The 14,599-nt window shown below is 39.5% G+C and overlaps 2 protein-coding genes across 2 annotated transcripts in view; one reads left to right on the top strand and one right to left on the bottom strand.

Annotated features, from left to right (window-relative positions):
• The window catches only part of UCHL3 (ubiquitin C-terminal hydrolase L3), a 252,357-nt gene that overhangs the window by 80,047 nt on the left and 157,711 nt on the right, over window positions 1–14,599 (top strand). The gene's annotated exons all lie outside the window — the stretch shown is intronic.
• TBC1D4 (TBC1 domain family member 4) overlaps window positions 1–14,599 on the bottom strand; it is a 107,098-nt gene that overhangs the window by 12,925 nt on the left and 79,574 nt on the right. The window contains exons 10-14 of the mRNA XM_085215736.1: window positions 13,759–13,985; window positions 11,637–11,780; window positions 5,066–5,226; window positions 4,516–4,725; window positions 170–328 (exon numbers count right to left, since the gene is read on the bottom strand). Coding sequence (XP_085071862.1) covers window positions 170–328; window positions 4,516–4,725; window positions 5,066–5,226; window positions 11,637–11,780; window positions 13,759–13,985 — 901 coding nt within the window. The remainder of the gene's footprint in view (window positions 1–169; window positions 329–4,515; window positions 4,726–5,065; window positions 5,227–11,636; window positions 11,781–13,758; window positions 13,986–14,599) is intronic.

Genomic DNA, 14,599 nt, shown 5'->3' with positions numbered 1-14,599 from the left:
AGTTCGATAGCCATAAAATGTGGAGATACGTGCAAAAAGATGGCAGTTTTTTTAAATGATTTTCTGCTACCAAAACCAGGGTACTGCTGGTGGATTTCCTTCAGTATAAAAAGGCAACAACAAAAAAGATCCTCAGACTTGATAGCTAAAAGCCATCCTATGTAAATACCTTCTTTCAAAATACCATGAATATCTTCCATATCACATCGAATTTTTGCTCTGCAGTTAAGCAACTTCTTATCCCAAACATTTATGACATCTTTCTGACATGTACCAACTTCATCATAGTCCAGTTTGACTTTTCTCGATTGGAGCTCATCTCTGCTTGCTAGAGCACAGAGTATTTAAAAAAAAAAAAAAAAAAGAGAGAGAGAGAGAGAGAAAACATGGAAAAACTGTAACATCAGATAATTATACCAGACATTAAAAATCAAGTTGGATATGTCCATCTGATAATCTCATCAGAGATAAATAAACTTACAATCTATCAGTTAACAGTTGAGATGGGGCCAATCCTCTGTCATAAAGTGCCACAGGTAGCAATTCAGTTTCTATTACTGGGTCTTGAACATTAGTAATTCATGAAATACACGAAAACATTTTTTAAGCTTGGGGCAAGAACAAAAACCTGCTCAACACACTGCACTGCAAAAACACCTCTGATTATTTTTTTCATTTATATCTAACATCAGAATGGTTTTAGCATGGAAAGTCCCAAACATGAATGTTTATAATAGAGATTTAAGAAACAAGTTAGGCAAGTCTTCTAAACTGAAGTCTGCCACACTGGCCCCAGTTTTCACACATCCTATAAGACGGTCCTTAGGGTTTCTTGTACTGCTGCCTAGCATCATCAGGCTGACTAGAAGTGAATAAAATGAAGACTCTAACAAGAACCATATGCAGAAAGATGCATCTGTACTTCATGCACAGAACGCACCTTACTGTAGACTCAACAATTTTACTGCATAACACTACCTATGGGCAAGATATTTTATCCAGAGAATTCCCTATTTTTTATGTAAATTACTCTGGCATTACTCTGAAACTTCATGGAGGAATAGCTTCCATTTGTATTACTGAGAAATTAACGTGGTTGTTTTATTATACATTACATGCACACAGTAAAACGTTCTGTTTCTATATACTACTGGCATCAAACTGGAGTTAAGATCTGAATGTGTCTTAATTTACAGAGATAGACTTAATTATTATTCGGCTGAACAGTGTATTTCACAATATCATCCCTGAAAGCTGAAATCCAGTTATCCCAAATTTGCTTTCATGGGTGTGCAGTATTCACCCCTTGCAGGAGACTCCCTCCTCTGCATAGATGAAGTCCTCCTCCCAACCATCACCTCTAAGTTAAAGCAAACTCTCACATCATTATACAACCTGTAAAGCAATGCAATCTGTTCTTTCACATAATCACCTCACTGTGCATGCAAGCAATGCTGACGAATCTGTAAGCTCACTGCACAGCTGACCAGAAGATTTAGATGATAAATCATTTCCAAAAGCTGTATGTGTCATGGTTTTATCATGTCTGCTTATCAGTATTCCACATCATAGCATCATGTAGTACACTGAGAGTTAAAGAGTTAATACTCCAGTTCTGGGTACCTGTCCTAGAAGTGAAGAAGAACTATATCTCCCAGAGGACTGCTTGCTGTTCCGTTACAGTTTCTGCACAGAGGGAAAGGTAAAACTGTTCTCTTATCATGAGATGCTCTCTCTTCCCTACTGCTTGCCTAAGCATTACAGTAAAGCCTTTGGTTTTTGGACACTCTCTCTCATTTTATTTATTAGCTTCAATTCTAATTATATTGTATTATAAATGTGCTATCTTGCATTCTGATATCTACTCAGCAAATTAGTTTCTTTCTCCTCAGATCACTGCCACTATTTTGTTTTTAGACCCAACTCCCAACCCTTTCCCCTTTTCTCCCTCCTTGGGCATGGGTCAATGGTTCCCCCACCCCACTAGTCACAGAACCGGGCCAAACCAGCCTGTAAACCATTGACAGTATGCTACAGCAGTGAGATTCTACTTACTGAAGACTCCCGAGTGCATGTAGAGGCAACTATTCTGCAATACTTTGCCATAGAGGCACAATACTCTTCCATAAAAATCAATAATGTGGTCTTACCAAAAGAATCTGCAGTCTGACTGGGCCAATTTTAAACACTACCCTATTATTCTATGGTTTCATTTGAGAATGCTCATTCTTCTAAGCAGTACACAAGTCTGTGATAGACTATCAAGAAAAGCAGCTTTTACCTGCTCAGAAAAAAAAACAAAAACAAAAACAAACAAACAAAAAAAACCAACCAAGCTTGTGCAATTTGTAAAACTTACCTTCTGCAAAACAAAGAGCTAATAGTATCCAAGTCTCCTCGACAGCAAAAATTAAAGGAAAAAAGGTTCTATTAACATTTTGTAAGTAAAAATAAAAACAAATAAAAAACCCAGAACACTACTGAAAACCATTCTACATCAATTCTACTTTAAAACCAGTCACATACAGTTGAATAAATTCGCAAGTAGGAACCTGGCTTCTAATAGAGAAATCAAAAATTAAAAAAATAGAGAATTTTCTAATAGATAATTTTTGTTATCACATTTTTCATTCCTGAGATCTACTCTTAACTGTAGATTAAGTTGCCAACCACTGCCTGAACCTGTGTTTATTTTTAAGCACACATCAGTTCTGCATATGTATCATCCACAAAATGGTTCATGTTACAGTAGCCACAAGAAGGAAGCCTAGAGATAGGCATTAAAGCAGTTTACTTCTCACTCTCTGAAAATGAGATAAGGAATTTGAGGGCTGGACTCAATGATCTCTAGAGGTCCCTTCCAGCCCCTACAATTCTGTGATTCTGTGAATTCTAGCTATGCAGAGCACATTATAAGAGGATGAGATTCACTACCAGTACTTATGATACTGCATACACGAACAGAGCTTCTTGTAGAGCAAACCAAGATGTCGGATAAGTAGATAGGTTCCAGTTTGGAGTCCTTATTGCTGACACTCACAGCACGTACTGACAGGACAAGGGGTAACGTTTAAACTAAAAAAGGTGAGATTTAGATTGAATTGAAATGAAATTCTTCACAATGAAGATGGTGAGGCACTAGCACAGGCTGCCCTGAAAAGCTGTGGATGCCCCATCCCTGGACACATTCAAGGCCAGGTTGGGTCTGGGCAGCCTGATTTCAAGGGTAGCAACACTGTAGGGGAGTTAGAACTAGGAGACCCTTAAGGTCCCATCCAATCTAAACCATTCTATGATTCTATGACACTCCTGTCTTTCCTATAAGCTATTAGGCAGGCAGAACTTCTTTTCTACAGAAATATCAGAACGGAAATAAATTACAGATGAATCTTTAAGGAACTGGTCTTATTTTAATTGTTTTCAGTAACTCAACTGTGTGGAGAAGGTATGGAAAAGAACTGACCATCTGAGGCTCAGATTACCAGAGGAATTAAGATGAAATTAGTCACTACAGCAGGCATCCAAACTTCTGTATCCCGCAACAGTAGAGTGATCATTTGCTAAAATAATAAACAATGATTTGGGTGAAGTTAAAACAGACATCTCTCTACATGATCCCTATGAATCTACGAGCTTCCACAGAAGTTTGTGCTAACACAGTGTGACAGCCAGTAGAGAGAGTACACAATACTACTTGTGTAGAAAATACTTTCATATACATATCCTTCCTTGTCTTCTCAGTAAGGATCACTAAAAAAGGAAAAACAATTAACTGACCTTTAAAAGATCATGATGTCTGAAGAATCCAGCTATCATATATTGAGGTTATACACCGTACAGGAGATGAGGAAAGCAATTGCAGAGAGGACATTTGAAATTTTTAACTTGCATTGAAAGCTATTCGTTTTGGGAACTTTTTTTATTCTAAGACAGACACTGCATCCAATTGTTCATTTGTGTAAGTCTTAACCAATCATAATAAAATATCTTAGTCAGGAGCTCTGACCATTAACAATAAGCATGGCCAACTTCAGATCTGTTTTTGACATACCTGAAGAGCCAGTTGGTCAAAAATCATACTTGGGTACAAATACTCATAAATTACCATTGCGATATGGTTAACAGGAGACAGAAAGTCTGGTCAGAAATGTCATGTGCTGCAAAGAACTGAAATGAGATATAGAAGGCAAGGTTTACTATACTTAATGTTCACACAGCATCCCTTCTCCTGACTCCACATTAGAATTCCAGGAGAAGTCAGCCAGATCATAGCAACTACTGTCCAATATGCACTAAAAGGGGAGAAAAAACAAAAACAACCCATATCATTTTATTTTACTAAAGTGTCTTGGAGAGTTGGAAGGTGGGCAGAGATCCCAATAAACTGATAGATGACTAGCACTGCTAACCCAGAAGATACAGAAACACAGTGTTTCAGGTACCTGACCAGTACAACTTCCAGTGTTAGGCAGCAGAATCTGTAATAGCTTTACAGGTATTTTCTAAATAGCTAACCTTCCAGCTTCTGGTTCTCTTTTTCCATTCGAAGCAACAGAATTTGCTGATGGATGGCTTTTCTCCACAGACTTTGTAGTTCTTCCGAGTTTTTCTTCTCTCCTGTTTTATCTGTAGCATCCTCATTCTGCAATATTAAAAGAAGAGGGTCTTCCTCCAAGGGTGGAGCAAGAGGGGATAGCGGTAACAATTCACTTCCGTCATGACTATCTGCAAAGAAACAGAAAGCTATTAGAGGGAACTCAGATTGTTTGACATATCATGAAAATTTATGTCACAGCAGAGCAAAAATAGCTGAGTTTCACGTTTAGCAGTGAGACATTGATTCCAAACAGAGAAAATGCACTTAACAGAAGAGTAATAGAGTCATTTTTAAATAAAGTGTTAGAGTCACACAGTAAATCAACACATAAGTACAACTTCTCCCAAGTGAGGTTCTAGCAAGAACACGGCATCAAACTGATCCCCCTTTTCCTTTCATATCTTCACATATTGCAGCTCACTGTAGTACTAACTATCCAGCAACAACTGCTTGAAAGCACACACAAACCTGGATGCTGCATCTTGGAAGCAGATCTGTTCATAGGTGAAGCTACCCGCAAGAATATTCTCTGCCGCCAGGAGATACGGCGAGGTGTGAGTGTGGCCCCTACTGCATTTAGAGATTCGCTACTGCAGATGTTTGTTGCTCTTTTCTTTCCCTCCCCATCACTGAAGGAAAAAGAAAAAAGAAAAAAACAAAAAAAACAGGTGGGGTGATCAAAGCAAGTCACCTTTGGATTAAAAAAGAACAAACAAATTGAAACAAACAAAAAATCTGCCTACTGTACAACAAGAACTGCGGAAGCATTTGCTAGAAAGCGTTAGAAGGCAGAGTGCTATGTGTGAGCTTCACCGTGAACACAGAAGTATCCAACTTGTAGCACAGTGCTGTTAAGTTTGCTCAACAATACCACTGGGAAGAATTCATAATATTCATACAGTGCTCAATTGGAAGAGAAGAATAAAAGCTAAGTTTATTAAAACCCAAGAAAACTTCAAGCGGGAGAAAATAAATGTGGTAATATTCAGCTGATAAAACTTGCCTTGCTGTACATCAGTCTTACACGTTTGCTCTGATGTAATATCCCTAAAAGCACAGATGTTGCTTGAACAGAGCACAGTGCTCCATTTAATGCCATTTTAAATATCATGATGAACTCACAGTATTCTACTGAAGGCAATGTTGTGCCTTTCTCTTACCTGTGTTTCAGGAAGTGGATGCTCCACTAGCAGAAAGGGAGTCAAAAGTCCTCATGTTTTACTAGCATCTTCAGTTAAAGGAACAATCTCTGCAAAGGGAGGCTCAACTCCCACCACAGTGAAAAAACATCCTTTCCAAACACCAGGTAGAAACAGATTTACACAGTAATTTCAATAGCAGCTTATGCTACTGAAAGAAGCAAGGAGAGGCTGCAGGGAAGCTTTGCCAGAAGTTTATTTTAATAGGGTACCAAGCACAACTCTCTGCTTACTCTTTCCAGAGATAAGGATATTTAGCTTTAACTTCTGTAAGTACTTGAACAATTTTCAGAAATATTTCAGTATTTTGCCCTTGCAGTAGTGAAGTAGATACACAGATACACAGATCTAATACAGCAATGGGTACAAACTGATCCTCTCCCACATATCCTTCCGCACATTAGCAATGTGAAACACTGATAACTTCAACTCTTCCTAAACACTCACCAGCTGCTTTTTTTTCATTGAACATCCAATGAACATAGAAGTCACCTGCAAGAGCAGCACTCTGGGACAGAGAGGACATACCAACCTCTTACAAAATAATAATAAGATGAGAAACGGAAGTACTTATCCACTATGAACCAAACACAGTAGAGATCAAATTCCATATATAATATATGGAATTGTATTTCCCCAAAGGTAAATCACTTTACTTGAAGATGCCTACATTTGACAGTGTCCTTTGTTAACTGGGCCTCAAGGTATCATTATGGGTTGGAGTAGATAAGCTGAAATCCCATAGACTGCAGTTACACTGAAGAATGGGTACGGTATCTCAGGGAAATCCACCATCCCTGAAGGAGAAAACAGCTGTATCAACACACCAGCAGCTGTACTCAGACCTTCATCCTGTGAAGAACTAACATGTTACAGAACAACGCCCATAAAAATGATGAAAAAATGATGAAAAATAAAAAGATGAAAGGAAAGCCCAGCAAATTGGGCATTTGCTATGCTTTTAGTGGTAAGTCAGTTGAAGATGACCAGTTTTCCAGCTGCAGCCATGCTCTCCACGTTTGGCTTGCACAAAAGGAGAGACACCTGCGAGGGAGGCAAAACCACATCTTCCTGAAGTTTCAGCTACACCAGTCTACCAGCTACACCATGCTGAGGGCACATTTCACAAAGAACACTGTGATGAACAATTATCCACACAACTAGGACAGACCTGTTCAGTGATCAGAGCTATTCCTATGCTAGCGATCTACAGCAACTCTCTGATATCCCTAAGTCTCAACAAGCAAACTGAGCTCGCTATTACACACAAACATTAGACATAGCTTTCACGTCACTGGCGGAGAAATAACTGTGTTCTCAAGTTCACTTGCCCACACTTAGTCAACCACCTCTGCTTTCCCCTAAAAACCACTACAGGCAATCAGCCCTGGATAACAGATAGCCCAAATTATTTGCCACTCCTGATGTACTTTCTACAGCGCTTCAGTTCCCTATGCTTAACACTACTGCTGGGTGGTCTCAATTGAGACCCCATGTTGCACTAACTAAACAGCAACAAAACCCAGCAAAAATCTTTCCAGGCTAATTCTTACATAATCCAGGAGGAACTACTCTTTGTTCTAGATAAATACATAAAGACTACAAAATACAATATACAGACTACAAAATCAATTTTGAAACTGCTGTCTTTAAAAGGTATTTCAGCCCAGTAACTCCTGGAAATATACTGAGTTGGATATAATAATCATAACAACTTGTGCTCCTATGAATAACAAACAAAATTGCTACTCACTACTTCAAGTCTTACTTATCATGTTAGAACACAAAAGTTATTCCAGGGCTTATTAAGCAAAAGCTGCGCAAGAAGTAAAAGAAAACTCAATTTCTACTGCCATGTACAAAAATCTATGTTTGACTGGTGCACTCCTAAATGGGCAGTCTTGGGTACAGCATTCAACTTACAGTAGTAAAATTTATAGGAAAGTCACAATAAGTGGTTGGCTATTTTAGGCTATGGAACTAAGTTGTTTAAAGCTGTTTAAGACATTCAAATCCCAGAATTCACAGTAGGATGCATCACTCATACATGCTACCTCATAAAATGTGCAAATCACACAATCCTTAGGCCTTTCATTTCCTGTTAGATCATACCTATCAAAATTCCCCTGGCATTTCAAGAACTACTACTGACCACTTCCTCTTTCTCTGATGAGTGATCAGAGAACTCACCTTGTACTCAGTACAGGGCAAGGGCACCAGAGAAAAAGAAATTGAAGAAACAGGAGACAGAAAGAGAGCAAAATTTCCTTATTTCTATTTAGAAAAAAAGAAAAACAGAAGATCTGAAGGTGTGAAACAGTACAGAATAAAGGAGGAAGAAATTTGAAAAAAATGGTAATATCACCTACCATGTGATGAAATGGTTCAAAAGGTTGATGCAAGAAACTAATGCGTTAACTCAATTACATATTTCCCAGTTTGAAAACATGACATGCACAATGCTTACCCATAGACTTTCCTATCTCCCATTTACTGACAAATCTGCAAGCTAAACCAGGGAAAGTCTAAAGAGTTTAACACTCATGGGTTGAAAAATACATTTCATTCTCCATCAGCCAATTAAAATGAGAGTTGGATTACCTCAGTCACTTACAATGTGGGGATTACTTGCTTAGCATGTCTTTACTATATTTATAATATTCACTTCACTAAAATGAACCCTGCTAGCTGACAACGCTGAATTCACCCTCAACTACTGTAATTTTCTTATCATAGCAAGTTAGATGTAGCTGTTTCCAGAAAGAGTCGTAACTAAAAGATGCCATTTTCACAAGAGGTTTTACACATTTCTTATGGAAATTGCTTTTGAAGATTTGAAGATCTCCTCAACTCACAGTTCAAAACACCATTACTGTGAAACCCCATACCTTTAGAAGCATATAACCAAAATGAATAAGAGTAGTACCTGAGATATTTCATCTTGGCATTAAGTATGGTTTTTATCAACACCTACGTTCCTCAAATTCAGAACACTATATTTAATAGATCTGGCTGCTCACGAAAACTGTTCCAGGATTGGTTCAGCTTGAACTAGGTCTGCTAACAGATGGGACCAGAGGAACAAAGTTGGACTGGAACTCAAAAAAACTCAAGGCAGTTTGTAAGAGATTATTTTTTCACCATTTCTTGCACATCTCAATTAGCAGACATCAGTTTCTGTTATTTCTATTAACCCACTTGCCACTTAGTCTAGTATTATTTTAGTCTAATAAGGAATGGAAAGTCTAGGTATCTAGTTTGCTTATATATCAACTATTACTGGACACAAGGTGTACAACAGGTGATATTAAAAGCCTACTTGTACAAGGATGTGATGACAATTTCTCCTCAAAATTTCAAAAGCATACACTGCTTCCTCCTTATTCATTTGTGCTTGAGCAGAAAGGTAGAGTCACTTAAAAAGTTATTCCGTCTTTAAAGATGTGACACATTACTAAGACTGGTTTTGGAAAAACTTCCCAAGTAATGATTGGTTTATATTATCCCCATATTAAGACAGGGAATCTAAGTAATTTACCATTTACTTTTTAAAAGCTGTGGACTTAAGTTGATGAAGAGAATGGGCACTGGTTCTGCCATTAAGGCAATGCAACTTTCCTGTAAGGATGCCTCACCTTATTGTACTTGCACACTAGTTTACTCTTCTGGAAAGACTCGAACTGCAGAATCCTCCCACTCTGTGTTTTATAATTGTCTCCATGTTACGAGTTTCTGGCTGTATGCTGTTCATGCTGTTACAGATAGGAGACCAGGAAGAGACATTATAAATGTCAGAAAAATAAGGCACAATACAGTGTCCTTAAAGAGAAGATATATATCTTGCATTTTGCTATTATGACCTGTGTATTATTTAGAGAAGATTAACTTAGACCATACCTTACGCCCACATTTAGGTCAGCTGCCTCCCATTAATTAGCGTATTTAATTCCTTCAAAGAGACAAGAAAAGCTGGAGTATGTGGGGTGTGCTTGGTGTGTCTCAAACACTTGTGGTGCAAGGCCGTTGCCATGACAACCAGTCAGAGGCCATTATCAGCAAGATACAAAATCCCGTGGCCTACCTTCTCGGCCAGAGTTTTGGCTACAAACTTATTTTTGACAAACCTGTTATTGCAAATTGAGTTGCTCACGACCTTGGGACGCTACACCTGCAAACCCAGCAGGCATAAAAAGGGTGCCTGAAGGGGATGCAGATCATCGTTGCTGTTTGCTGGTTCGAGGCTGTCATCCCCGTATAAACATGTTCACTCTACACCATCCCATTTCCAGCACCGTGAGCTGACACTGGAACTCCTTGAATGAGATCAATGATCTCTTTTCTGTCCATCTCTCTGCCTCTCTTGTTCTTTCTCCAGTTCTCTCTTCACTCCTATTTTCTCTTAAAAGTAATCAAGTAATTGCAAGACCTATTTCAGTTTTCTAAATGCCATATCTTGTAAAGTTGTTAAGTTGTCAAGTTGTTAAGTAATTGCAAGACCTCTTGGTTCCTTAAGGTCGCAGAGTTTATCTGCACAGCATAAGACTGATTCTAAGTGATAAGATGCCATCTTATAAAGTCGTTTAGTTTAGCCACACAGTAAGATAGATTTAATCGTTATAGTGCCAATATTTTAGGGATAATTGCTTATCAATATTTTGTGATAAATGTAGTATATAGATTCTCATTGAAATTGATGATTGTGTGTGGACTTCTGCTTATCATTTTACCTTAAGCAGACTAAGGCAGGGCTTTACAATTCTTTATAGCCCTTCCTAAAATGGAGATGACAAATTTATGTGAGCAAGTTTAATGAAACAGCATTCCACAAAGTGAAAAAAATTTCATTACACGCCCCTGAAAACTTCCATACCCATCTTACAACTGAAACTCCCACATAACAGAGTCTTGATGCATCCAAAAACAAGGTCTCATCAACATCTGTTTGTGTTTAAAGAGCAATCTACTGTTACTTTTTCAGGTAGAAACGGTCACGTGAATATATTCTACAACCCCAGAATTTCCTGCTGGAAATGGACAGAGGACAACCACATAGAGATGAGGAGTAGCAGAAACCTGAGAACAGTTCAGCATACAGAAATGAACAGTAGCTGTGAGTGTAAAGACTGAAATAGTCATTGACAAGAGAAATACAGAGGCGAGCAACTGACAAAAAACCATCATGAAATATAAAACAACAGTTCCACCTTCATCACTATCTTCAGAAGAATAATCCATAAGCAGTTTTCCTAAGCACAATTCTGAAGGAGTGCCTATTCTTTATACTAAAAAATATGACTTCCATCCAGATTCACACCAATGTCAGAAAGTCCTTCTTATATCTTGGCTTCTTCCCCGCTCATCTTTAATTGGAAGTCACTTGGCGATTCTTCCTAGAAATATCACAGCTAGTATCACTCAGCTAACTTGACATTCCCTCTTCCCCAAATACATCCCGCATTAGTACTTTGCTCTTTTCTCAACAATTCTCAACAATTACAGCCACACAGGCTGCTTTGCATTCAGCAGAGAAAGCATCCAACTGGCGTAACACTTCTATAAACACTGCAATTCAAGCAACAAACCAATGCAGCTGATTTGCAACACCATAAAAAAAACAAGACGCAGCTCCTAGATGTCAGCAGACAAGCCTCAGTTCTTAACAGGCTTTTTTGGTCAAAAGCCTATTCATCAGTGCAAATCAGTGTCACGTACTTAGGAAGTGTGTTAGAAATGCAGGAGCACAAGGCAGAGTAGGAGGGATCCCACATGTTGCATTGCACTGGGAATCCTGTTGTTAAGCCGTTGGCAGTGAAGAACTAAGCAGGAGACAATGCTCTCACCTCTTGGAGAGGTCACTTTCTGAGTGCTGGAGCAACCTTCCTGAGCCCTGGTAAAAAGTTTTCAGGAAAGAAGGGGCAGAGAGAGAGGAAGGGAGACCAGGTGATGCAGATTCACTGTGAAAGCGCTGAATCCCAACATTAGGACTGTGCAGGCAGGCAATAAAGAGAACATAGCAGACATATCAGCACGGAATCAGATACAACAGAATATCCAAATTAAAAACACTGGCCAAGTACCTCCTCTTTACTTAAAGTAACTTTGTTTCCTGGAAAATGAAGCATATCAGCTGCATCACTGCAGGTTTTTACACTGACGTTGATTTTATTATGTTTGATTTACTTCAAGAAACATTTTGATAGCATTGCACAGCAGGCAGAAAATCTTATTTTTTCAGCCTTATTATTCTCAAAGGGAAATTCAGTAAGATAGTTTCTGAAACACTCGAAAAATAACCTTAGAAAATTGCCTTCAATAACATGAATCACATTGTGAGTTCTGTCCTCCTCCACTTCTTGCTTTCAGAAATAATTTTAGTGGACTACTAGAACACACTACAAGTAGATATTATTTCAGTGCAGTATTTTGGAAGGAATTTTTGACATTTTTGTTGAATAATTTAATCAAAGACGACAGTCCTCCCACACAGTTAAACATTACTTAAAAAGAGGAAAAATGTACTGGGGAGACATTAAAATCAATTCAGTTTCTCTTATTTAACATATTGATTAATCATGAGTAGGAAAAGGGAGACTGAAAACCCCAACCTAGAGCCATGCTGTTACAAAGCAATTTGGACTGAAAACCTGCTGACAATGCAAATTGATCATCGGCTTCTTGAAAGTTGTTACAAAGAAGTGAAGTCAGGAAGTCCTGCAGGGTTTCCTGTTTGCATACAACATGGACAGTAAAGAAAAAAAAAAAAAAAGAAAGTTTATCTCAGTAAAACAAAAAAAACCAACACTCATTATTTATCTCTTTAGAAACAAAGCATAACATGGCTATTTCAAGTCTTCTTTCAAGCCTTGCATGAGAGTTTCTTACACTTGATCTCTTCCATTCTCTTGAAGAGAATAAAATTATTTGCTTTTCTCTACAAGCTGATGCAGCATTCTCATGGAAATTTTAATCTAGACAACAAGTAAGCAATAAGTGATTATTTAACATCATTTTCAGAGCCTTCAAGAAGCTTAAATTGCAGCCATGCACTGCAACAGATGAGCAGTCTGGAGAGAGCATAGAAAATACAGCCTGAATTGTAGAATGGCTTCAGTTGGAAGGGTTCTTAATGATCTTAATCTCATCTAGTTCCAACCCCCTGCCACAGGCATGGCTGCCACCCATCAGATCAGACTGCCCAGAGTGGCCCCATCCAACCTGGCCTTGAACACTTCCAGAGATGGGAAAGTCACAGCTTCTTGTAAAGAGTCTATATTATAAAGGTTTTAGAGTTTTGCCTGGTGACTTACTGATGAAGGTAAGCAGGATGGAGGCAGAGAAAGTAAATCTGAGTAGGTCCACAATGAACTATGGGTACCTCTCCTGACCAAGCAAAAGAACTCTGCTTGGCTCCTGAAACAGAAGGATCCCACATGACATTAGCAGGAGAGTTTCCAAACAGGGAGGGAAAGAAATTACAGACGGAAACTCCTGCGGATGGCAAATAGAAAAACTGCATGCCTCACAGTTCAGAGGAGGCATTTAATCATTAAGTCTTTTAGTGGGATTCTTCCGTAGTTTTAATTCTGGACATACTGTCCAGGAGCCTAGCTAATACAGCAATTAGCACTCAAAGCTGCCAGCACTTATCCCAGTGTAAATCCTCAAGCTACAGCCTCTGCAGTTAGAAGTGCTGAGGATCTCTTCTCTGGAAGGCCTGTCTGCGGCACAGCCAAAAGGCTCAAGCTCAAAGCTGGCAATAAGCAAGCACACAGGTCGGCACCCAGCCTGGCTATCTATCCACTGGCTTGTTGCTTCCTCTGAGTCACTCGGGGATCAGCCAGTTACTGCACCAAGCTATTCAGAGGTGGAGAAGACAAGCTGAAAGTAAACTAATAAACCCAGAGGAGCACAGAAGCAGCTCACATCAGAAGCTGGTGTGCTGACATTGCAGATGGGACTTACCTCGTGGGCTCAATGCTGCTCTGCCGCAGCAGTGGGGAGCGAGCACTCAGGGACCGCCCATTCTGGAAGGTTATCCGCCGCCGGGAGCTGGAGGGAGGGTGGCTGAAGGTGTGCGCACGTCTTCTGAACTGGGGGGAGTCTGAGTCCTCCTCAGGAAATGGCTGCCAGGCTGAGGACACCGGGGACGCCGGAGGAGTGGTTGGTGGAGAGTCACCCGGAGAAGCGTCCTGGAAGGAAGCACTGGAGGAGTGAGGCCTGCAGGAGCTCACCTAGACCCACCAACCACACGCAGCATTGGTGCTCTGGAGCCTCTCCACCCTCTTGGTCACGGGCCTATTGTATGCTAATTATCACCCAAAACAGACATCCTTTGTTAAGTTACGCTGAGACCTCAGCGTCCTTCTTGGAGGAAAAAAAAAAAAAAAAATAACCAACACAACAACCAACAACACAACAAAACAGAAAGAGAAAAGAGGAATAAAAATTTATATACTATGCAAAATCATACTGATAATTCCAGGCCTTCTCTTAAAGGATCAGCATCCCAGCTACTGGGCTTGGGGCTCTTTCAGGAGAAAACAGGGACTGAAAAGACTGGGGAAACCGCTGTGAGGTATAGTTTCCTCGACATATCATGAGCATGCTTCCTGCACCGTCACAGCGATATCCTGGAAGAGAGCCTGTTATTACACAGCCAGTTTGTGAGTAATTGTGGCAGGAAAACCATAACAGAATCTCCATCTCCTGGGAAAAACAGCAACCAATCCCTGCATGAGGTCAGAGGAAGATTGAAAACAGGAAATAAAATGAAAGTGAACAGCGTTCTGCCCCTCTACTCCCA

The sequence above is a fragment of the Meleagris gallopavo genome, chromosome 1 (assembly GCF_905368555.1).
Source record: "Meleagris gallopavo chromosome 1, MGAL_WU_HG_1.1, whole genome shotgun sequence".
Taxonomy (NCBI): Eukaryota; Metazoa; Chordata; class Aves; order Galliformes; family Phasianidae; genus Meleagris; species Meleagris gallopavo.
The sequence above is the reverse complement of the archived record's forward strand: the minus strand, read 5'-3'. Positions and strand labels throughout refer to the sequence as shown.